This window comes from Mus caroli, chromosome 10 (genome assembly GCF_900094665.2).
Source record: "Mus caroli chromosome 10, CAROLI_EIJ_v1.1, whole genome shotgun sequence".
Lineage (NCBI taxonomy): Eukaryota > Metazoa > Chordata > Mammalia > Rodentia > Muridae > Mus > Mus caroli.
In genome coordinates, this window is record NC_034579.1 from 7,823,842 (window position 1) to 7,834,172 (window position 10,331).

General features: G+C 45.1%; 1 protein-coding gene across 2 annotated transcripts in view; it reads left to right on the forward strand.

Moving 5' to 3' along the window:
- Epm2a (EPM2A glucan phosphatase, laforin) overlaps positions 1-3,567 on the forward strand; it is a 105,899-nt gene extending 102,332 nt beyond the window's left edge. For both annotated transcript variants that reach the window (XM_021174675.2, XM_029482852.1), the window contains exon 4: positions 1,045-3,567. In XM_021174675.2, coding sequence (XP_021030334.1) covers positions 1,045-1,322 — 278 coding nt within the window. In that variant the 3' untranslated portion in view covers positions 1,323-3,567. The remainder of the gene's footprint in view (positions 1-1,044) is intronic.
- The last annotated feature ends 6,764 nt before the right edge of the window (positions 3,568-10,331 follow it).

The following is a 10,331-nucleotide window of genomic DNA, read 5'->3' on the forward strand; positions in this document are numbered from 1 at the left end:
CCTCTGTTGAGGGACATCTGGGTTCTTTCCAGCTTCTGGCTATTATAAATAGGGCTGCTATGAACATAGTGGAGCATGTGTCCTTCTTACCGGTTGGGACATCTTCTGGATATATGCCCAGGAGAGGCCAAAGTAATTTATCATGATGTTGTCCACCCAAATAGTAGACAGATAAACACCTTGTTAAGTATCTTTGTAGAGAGAACCTGTGGGTAGGAAGAGCAGTCATCTCAGATCTCAAAGGCTGGATTTTGGGTACTCTTCTGCCTGGCAGGATGCCAGGAGATGTTGGGGCTCAACAGGTGCAAACATACTTCTCAGGATCAGGAGACGTTCGGATAATCTAATCATCAAAACAGCACCAAGGGCAGTGATAGCAATGATCACAACTTTCCAATAACACAGGAAGAAATTAAATCCGTGTTATTATTTGCTGTGCTGTGGCTGTGCACATGACTGGTTATCTTACATGTATCGGCTGTAAGTTAGCCACTCCATTACTTGAATACAAATCGGCGTATTAAATTCTGATTCAAATCGCATTTGTCTAATCAGGAGTGCATCCAAGTTGTTAACCAGTGGGAACTCATTATGTGCTTTCCATTTGCCCGGAAGGAAGTGAAACGGAGGGGGACAGGATTGATCAAGTTTTCTTTGAGACCCTCTAAAGCCACTGCCAGATCTTGGCAAACCCTTCTAGAAAGATGTTAAAAATCCTTTCTTCTATGCACCCCCTCACAAAAACATGTAGTAGTTAACTTTGTTGAGAAATTTGCAAGGGCATAGCCACTCAGAAAGCAGTGATATCCCTTGGAGTAGTCAGGTTCACAACTGACTGCTGCCTCTGGGATACTCTCTTCGCTTTGGTATTCTCAAGTTTTAAATTTGTTTCACTTTTGCCTCTAAAACGAATAAACGAAGCAAACTGTCACACCCAGTCTCCCCTAAGCTCAGCCTTCTGCCTTAATGCACTGGTAGTAGCATTACTAGCGGTGACCGTGACGTTGTTTTTTCTAATCACATACTGTTCTGTGCTTTCTCTAGGCCGAGTGCAGATGCTGCCACAGGCTGTGTGTCTCCTGCACGCGCTTCTGGAGAACGGACACACCGTGTATGTCCACTGCAACGCTGGCGTGGGTCGCTCCACAGCTGCAGTGTGCGGCTGGCTCCACTATGTGATTGGCTGGAATCTGCGCAAGGTGCAGTACTTCATCATGGCCAAGAGGCCTGCAGTCTACATTGATGAGGACGCTTTGGCTCAAGCACAACAAGACTTTTCTCAGAAGTTCGGGAAGGTTCACTCTTCCATATGCGCTTTGTAGGTGACCAGCCTTCCATCCTGTCTAGCTGCCTTAGTAAGGAACCTGGGGGTGTGGTTAGTGGAAGACCTGGAGACAAAGGGGACTGTGGCTGGTGTCACCTGGAGATACCTTCTATTGTGGCTTGGTTGGGCTTGTGTTTGAAATGCTTTACAAAGGAAAACTGCATGCCACATGAGAAAACTTCAAAGTACACTGGCAATGCAGTGTATGCCTGTAGTTGCTGCTGCCACTGGCAGGGGGCCTTTGCTTACAGGGTCTGCATAGGTTGTTATGGATTTGTGACTTTGGCATGCAGAAGACAAGAGAGTGGTTAAGTGGATCTTATCATTACTGTGAGCGTAACACACACACACACATACACACACATACACAACACACTGTATGTGCATACATGAAACACAAACAGCTTTTTACTGAATAGAATTATAGACATTTGCTGGTGGAAGGGATAAATATGTACACCTAACTAGGACTCAGAAAGAGCTCCTGCGCATGGTCATAGAACAATGGCGTTCTGTAATTTCCTTCATTCCGCTTCATAGTTGCTGACATCTCAGAGACTCCACCCTCCTAATTTTCCTGTCCTCCCAATAGGACAACAGGAGTAGAGTTTGCCGTCTGTTTTTTCTTGTCTTTTTATTGCCTTTTTTTTTTTCTTGAGGCAGAGTTTGCACTGCTTGTTTAGGATAACACACAAAGCTCAGCCTTGAACGCATGGCAATCCTCCCAGCTCAGCCTCTGAGGACTGGGATTAAAGGTGTGTGCCTCCATACGCATGGCACCAGTTTTCAGTTGAGGATTGTTGAGCATAGCTGGCTTGCCCAATCTCACGGTGGGTTGGAAGGAGATGAAGTTTGGAATCCAGTTTATTTGGCTCAGAGCTGCTTTCAGTACCGCTTGTTTTTAGCAGACCGTCATGGCTACAGCTCTGTCTCTCTTGAGGTAAACTTGCTACCCCTGTGGTTGTTTCTATGGTGGGAAATGAAACAGTGTTCTGATCCATTGCCAAAGGATGTAGGAAAACAGTTGGGTTTTGTTCAACCTACTGTAAGCTGTGGTGTATGTTCTCAAGGCTAATTTATCTGAGCCACACTTCAAGAGAGAAAGGAGCCTGGGGAGGTCATGTTCAGATTCTTGGACAGCTAGGGGCTGATCCTGGCTTGGCACTCAACACACAATTGCTGCTCCTCCCAAATATGTGCTCGATTCCATTAGATTCTATCAGAAGCACAAACATCAGCAACACTTTGCCTCCCAAGATATAAAACCTAGAAACAGACCTGTGTTCCACCCTCTGCAAGATAATCTCCAACTACCAAGGTGATGTTAAGGGCATAGAAGGGGCATACTTGTCTTCAGTTGAATGCCACTGTGTGCCAGTTGCTCCCCTATCTCTGATGCCATCTCTGTTCTCCCTGGGAAAGGTCATCATCTCTGTTCAGATGGGGAAGTTGAGGCCCAGAGAATTTAAAGCACATGTTCATTTCTGTTGTCATGGATGCAAAGCTAGGTTTGTCTCTCAAATCTCATACTGCCAAAAGTTAAGCTATGATGCTTAAATATGTTTCTCTGCCTTATTTTATAAGTGTGTGTTAATAGATAGCAGAGGGATTATTTGGGAGGGGCAGGGACAATAAGGCCACAGCATAAGTTAAGTACTGCTCAGGAAAGGGAGGATAGCCTCAGCATGGTGACACTCAGAGGAGGCAGAAAAGGAAGGAGGGAGGGAAGGAGGAAGAGAGAGAGAGAGAGAGAGAGAGAGAGAGAGAGAGAGAGAGAGAGAGAGAGAGAGGATATTTTTCAGCATGATGATGCCCATGGGAGGTGGCATTTGCTTTGGGCAGAGCAGCCTACAGGAAACATTTCTCTTGTAATTTAAGAAAGTTAAGTCTATAAACCAGCATCAAGTGATGTCCAGCCTCCCCTAGTTGTAGTTGTTGTGTTTAAGAACCATTTTATAGTTATAATGTATTATGTAAATTTAAATTTTAAATGGAATATTTTAAACTGATACAGTGGTGTATGTGTGTGTATATGTAATTTTCTTAATGTCTTAAGAAATCTGGCTATATGAGTTCCACTGTACAATGTCCTTTTCAGGTGGAATTTTCTCTATTGCTTTGATAAACAGAGTTGTTTAGAATTATTGAAGAACATTTTAAAATGACTCTCTCAGTGAGTACATTGTCCAGTGTATCTCAAAAATCACCAAGGAGTTTTGCTAAATAAAAACATAAAAAGAAGACCTTTGCACACAATTGTTTTAATGCTGTCAACTGACTCTGAAATCAAGAGGAACATACTTGTTATTTATTTTTTATTGTAAAAAGGCCATCTGGTTCAGCAAAATTGCCTTTTCTCTGTTGTCCTTTCTCATTACCCCATGGATTCCAACCATGAAAAGGTTAGCCAATGGAAGGAGTCAAAGATGGAAACACCCACAGCACTGAAGGGGAAACTGAAGAATGTCTGGGAGAAGAGCAATGAAGAGCCTATCTCAAGCCACTCTTGTTGGGCATGTTTGGGGGATGCGTATGTGTGGGGGTGCAGGGATAGTACACCAGGGCCTCACAAATGCTCAGGTACTCTGTAAACTGAACTTTACCTTTAGCCCAATGAAGCTTTTTACTCACAGAATTCTTACAGGAAATTCTAAGATCTCATGCTTAGTTAAGGAACACCAAGGTACTGTTACTTTCCTTTAGACTTCAAACATATCCTTCTTTTGTTTTGTGGGCCAAAATTGGTAAAAAGAAAACATTAACAACACACACACACACACACTCACATTCTCTTTTTTCACTTGGCTTGTCCTAAAAAAAGATTGAATAAAAAATGTAGTTAAGACTTTGGGAATGAGCAAGGTGGGCATCCCCTTCTCTGAGGAGAAAGGGAGAGTGTAATGAGAGGAGGATGTATGAGAGTGGGACTGGGAGGAGGGGGCTGTGACTGGGATGCAAAGTGTGTGAAAAAAGGAGTCTGGGAATGAGGAGGAAATAATGAAACGAGATTCAAAAGAGAACTAAATGGGAATTAGAACTCTCTGTACACTGGGCAATAGAGATACAAGATGGGAAATTACAATCAAATTTCTCTTTAAAGATAATGAAGTACAGTTCCTTTATTTTATAGAGGTAAAAGCAGAGCAGAAACCCTGTATTGTAATGCAGATGTTATCAGTGAGGGCCAGAGGAAATGGGCAAATCAGGAACGCAGGTCCATGAGCTCCGTGGTGTAGAGGAATAGAGAAGGCTTTGCACAGACACAATTAAGCAATATTGTGAGTAGGGGAAGACTTGATGGAAAGACTGATGAAATTGGGGAAAGCAGAAGCAAAATCAACGAAAGTGAGGTAAAGCAAAACCAAGTGATATTTCTATCTTAGTTTTTGTTATTAGGAAGAGATACCATGACTAAGGCAAGGGATTGAGATGCTTAACATCCACAGCCATTATGGTGGGAAGCATGGTAGGCATGGCGCTGGAGCAGTATCCAAGAGCTCACACATGAACATCAGAGGTGTGTATATAAATAACTGAGAATAGCATGGACTTTTGAAACCTCAAAGTTCACCCCAGTTACACTCTTTCTCCAACAAAGTCACACCCTGTAATCCTTTTCAAGTGGTTCTATCAACTGGAAATCTAGCATTCAAATATATGGTTCTATCGGGACTTTTAAATTCAAACCATCACAAATTCTAAAAAAGAGGAGGGTAGGTGTTTTCAGGAGTCAAGGTGATGCAGGAAAAAAGGAAAGCAGAGCATCAGGGACCATCTGGAAAGACTTTTTGAAGCCTATAGGGCCTACACTCCTTTGACCCAGAAGCCCATGAACATGGCTTCTGTTAACCAAGCTGCCCCGACATCTGTTGGAAGTTTCAGCCACTGAATGGCTTCAGGGCCTGCCTCTGGCACCCAAAATCCAGCCTCTATTTGCCTTTGAATGGCAAAATTTGTAGAGAGGACTCAAGAGACAACTGACTTGGACACTCCTCCCTCAAAGATTCAGGAACTCACCCACTATCTTTGAGGAGGCACTTTAGGGGGACTTAGGTAATTACAGGGAGCTCATCCCCAAATAACTGCTCCAGGATGGAAATGACATCCTGATTGTATGTGTGTGTGTGTGTGGGGGGGGGTCGTGCAAGTACCTGTAGACATACCAGGAGGCCACACAAGAACTGCTACGGGTGCTGAGTCAACTTGGCTACCAAGAATCTGCTAAGAAAGTTCAGCTTTGTCAACTTGAGGTCACCTATCTGGGGTACATATTCATGGGGGAGCCGGATAACGCATGTTGTCCGTTGCCCAGAAGCAAACCATTCTTAGCATCTCAGTTCCATCAACCTGAAGGCAAGTACGGGGATTTCTGGAATCTGCTGGGTTGTGTAGACTTTGGGTGGCAGGCTTCACTGAGATAGACAAACCATTACATGAGGACACCAGGGACCAAGAAGAGAACAGACTCCTGAGATGGACATGGCTTTTAAGTCTCTAGGAAGAGCTTCATTGGAGGTTGCTGGTCTTGGCCCTCCTGGACATTCACAGACCTTTCTGCCTGGATGTGGATCAGAATAAGGGGACAGCGAAGGGGGTGCTTACCCAAACTTTGAGACCACAGAAAAGATCCGTGGCTTATTTAATAAGCTGGACCCAGTGGCCCAAGAATGGCCAGCCTACCTCCAGATGATAGCTGCCACTGCCCCACTAGTCAAGGATGCTGACACAGGAACGTATTGTCACCACTCCTATGCTATTGAGGGGACCCTCAAGAATCTACCTAGCTGGTAGCTGTCCAACGCCAGACTGGTGCACCTTCAGATTCTACTTTTGAATTCCCCTCATGTAAGATAAAACCCATCATCTGCCCTAAACCCAGCCACCCTGCTACCTGACTTGTCCTCAGAGGTGCAGCATGATTGCTCTATAGTTCTGGGGCACATCTAGAATGTCAGGCCAGACTTGACTGATATACATACCCTGGTCAGACATAGAATGTATCTACTTCATGGATGGGAGCAGCTTCATCCAGAATGGAGTCAGGTATGCAGGGGTGGCAGCAATGGACTTGGACTCTTATTTGGGCAGCTGCTTTGCCACTGGGAACTTCATCCCAGAAAGCTGAACTAAATGCTCTAACCCAGGCTTTAAAACTGCCAAAAGGAGCCATAGCTAACATTTACACTGACAGCAGATGGGATTATTGACTGCTGAAGGAAGTACTTGCTTTATTAGAGACATTATGGCTTCCTCTCAAAGTGGCCATAATTCATTGCCCTAGGGCATCAGAAAGGGACATCAGAACTAGCCCGAGAGAATAGAGTAGCTGATAAAACTGAAAGGGAGGTCACCCAACCTTCTGTTGCCAACATCCGAGTAGCCTTGCTGCTCCCTGTGCTCCTGGCCATCCCTGAATATACTGCTAGGGACAACATCAGATGAAGAGACAGATGGTTGCTGACCTCTGAAGGCTGCATCACCCTACCTAAGGAGTTTGCTAAGCAACTCATCTGTCAGATTCATCAAGCTTCACACCTGGCCACCAAAAGCTGAAGGAATTGCTGTGAGGGACAAGGTACAAATATTTGACTTAGGACCCTTGGCTGATCAGGTAATTCACACAGTCCCACCTGCCAGGCTGTGAACCCCTCAGGCCCCAATCAAGAAGCTGCTCCAGGAATCAGAATCAGAAATCAATGGCCAGGAGCTAATTGGGAAATAGAGTGTAGAGAAATAATATACAGTATAATATACAATAATATGGATATAAGTATTTGCTAGTTTTTATAGATACCTTTTTAGGATGGGTAGAAGCCTACCCTACAAAGAAGGAGACTGCCAACATAGTGGCAAAGAGCCTCTGGATGACATCACACAGGTGTGGTTTGCCTGCCCTGCTTGGGTCTGACACTGGACCAGCATTCATCTCTCAGGTAACTCAATCTCTAGCACAGGTTCTGGGGACCAATTGGAAATTACATTGTGCATACAGACCCCAGAGTTCAGAGCAAGTAGAGAGGATGAATCAGACCCTGAAGAAGGTCTTGACCAAATTAACCCTGAAACTGGCAGTGACTGGGTATCTCTCCTACATTATGCCTTATATAGGGCTAGGAATATCCTCTATACTTTAGGCTCCCCCCAACCCCCTTTGAGAATCTATATGAGAGCCCCCCTCCCATGCTGCCTAACTTCCAGTCTGATATCTTAGCTGAATATGATCATTATTAAGTTTTAAAAATCCTTGGAACCTTTCCATAGGGTCCAGAGCAACTCTGGCCTGCCATCTGATAGGTTTATAAGTTTGCGCTTTCACCTAACCCCCTTTGCTTTGGACCAGGTGATGAAGTCTGGATTAAGAGACATAGCCAGAAGACTCTGGAACGAACCTGGAGAGCACCCCACACTGTGATCCTGACCACTCTGACAACTCTTAAGTTACACGGGAACAGGACATGGATACACCACTCCTACGTTAAGCCTGCCAAGAGAGATATGATCCAGCAGTTGAAGTCCCAGCAGAGGAGATTTCTAGCTGAACTATCACAAGAATGATGTAAGGTCAGTTACCTCACACCCTGTCTATCTGCTCAAACTTTGACTCCAATGATCCTGATCCTACTTGCTTGCTGCTTTACTGTACCAGTTTGACTTAGTTAGGGTTTTACTGCTGTGAACAGACACCATGACCAAGGTAATTAAGTCTTATAAAAAACAACATTTAATTGTGGGGCTGGCTTACATGTTGAGAGGTTCAGTCCATTATCATCAAGGTGGGAGCATGGCAGTATCCAGGCAGTCATGGCGCAGGAGGAGCTGAGAGTTCTATGTCTTCATCCAAAGGCTGCTAGTGGAAGACTGACTTCCAGGCAACTTGGGTGAGGATCTTATACCCACACCCACAGTGACACACCCATTCCAACCAGGTCACACCTATTCCAACAAGGCCACACCTTCAGATGGTGCCACTCCCTGGTCCAAGGATATACAAACCATCACACAGCTAATAACCTCTTTACTATCTGGGCACCCCAGGGGGTGATGCAACAACCTTGTTACCAAGTTCATGGTGGCCGGCAGGAAGGCTGACTTGATTGCCAGTTCTTAACCTCTCTTTCCCTGGACTTAACACGGACCTGTTGCTTACTGGACAGGGAATCTGTGTTGGAAATAAGGTACCCCTGGCTTGTTTCCACTTCTGCAACCACTGTAACCCCTACTGTTGCAGGATACATGCTTCCCCCAGAGAATGCTTGGTGGGCTTGTGCTTTGGAGCTCACTCCATGCATTTATGGCCTGGTTATACATATACCTGAGGATTATGTTCTAGTACAGCTTGTACCCAGAGTGACTTATTCTGGGGAGGATGTCTTCAATCAGCTAGCATCTCCAAACAATCAGGTTAAAAGGGTGGCTGAAAGACCCACAACATGAGGACTCCCCCATGTTCTGACTCAGGAGAGGCGACACCCCATATCACTCATGAGAAATTGTCTTGATGTAAACTGCAAGAGAACTTTTATTTCAAGAGCATTCTCGGGCCCACAGTCATACACCACACAGGGGTAGAGGACCGTGGCACCCCGAGTAGCTGAGTAAGGGGGTATTTAAAGGAAGAAACCACAACTCAAGGGGGTGGGGAGGGCGTTGCTGGAAAATATCAAAAATACCAGTTAAGAGTCACGAGGAAGTCACAAGTCACAAGGAAAAATACTTGATAATTGTGAGTTTATTTCTCAAGACAGTTTCTATGACCCTCTAACAATAGCACATTTGCATAGCAGGTTCCATGAATGGGCAGGGTGATGCTTTTTGAACAAACACTTCTGAACCCAGGAAGCAGGTGGGTGGAGGAATGTTGCTATCTGTTTTATGATTAGCATGCCTTGGAGCATTGAGTCACAAAGGTCACATTCTCAAGCCTGGGCCTAAAGGCCTAGACTTTTTGTTTTTATGTTATACTTTTTCATGGCCATTTCTGCTGTACTGAAAGAAAATAAAACTTGAGACCTGTGATTCATGTAATTTATGTCAAATAGCCCAAAGAGTTGTTTGTGAGCTTTGAAACCTGGGGCTGAGAACGTAGCAGAACAGGCCCAGGACATGCCCAGGCAGGCCCATCGTTAAGACATTCCTGAGGCTGCTTAGCCATAAAGATAAAGAGAATGACATGCCGGACTGTCCCGGCACCTCCCTATCTCCTGCCCTTCTGACCTAAGTAAAATGTTATCTGCATGTACAGTCTGCTGATGTCTAAATGAACCAATCATGTGAAACCACGCCAATTCCTCCCCCAGCCCCATCCCCTTTTCTATAAAAACCTCGAGCTTCCAAGCCTCGTGGTTGAATCCACTGTCTCCTGCATGAGATATGTTTCGACCCGGAGCTCCGCCATTAATCTGCCTTGTGTATTTACATCAAGATGGTCTGTTCGTGATTGTTGGGTGCATGCCGAATGGGGAACAGAGTCGGGGTTTCCCCACTAGGTTCTTTCATTTGGAGGTCCCACCCAGATCTGCGTGACACCCAGGAACCCTGAAAGACCCCTTGGAGGTACGCTTGTTTGTGTCTTACATGTTGTCTGTTGTCTAAGTGTGGTAAATTTGTGTCTTGGTTTTTCAGTTCTGAGATTGTGAATTTGTGTCTTGGTTTTTCAGTTCTGAGATTGTGAGTTTGTGTCTTGGTTTGTGAATTTGTGTCTTGGTTTTACAGTTCTGAGATTGTGGGTTCAAATCCCACCTTGTGTCTTGCTTTTACAGTTCTAGGATTGTGGGTTCGGGTCCCACCTGGTGGGTTCAAGTCCCGCCTGGGTCTCCAGTTCTGGTATTCTGTATTCTGGCAGCAACCACTGTGGGCCATAAGGACCCAGTAGCCGTGGGAGGGAGATGTCCAGAAGGCCCCGCAAGCTGCGACCCCTGGAAGACGTTCCAAGGGTGAGGGACAGTCAAAAAGGTCTGACTATCATCTGGCAGAGTGAGGAATGAGTGTGCTTAGATACTAGCGTCTT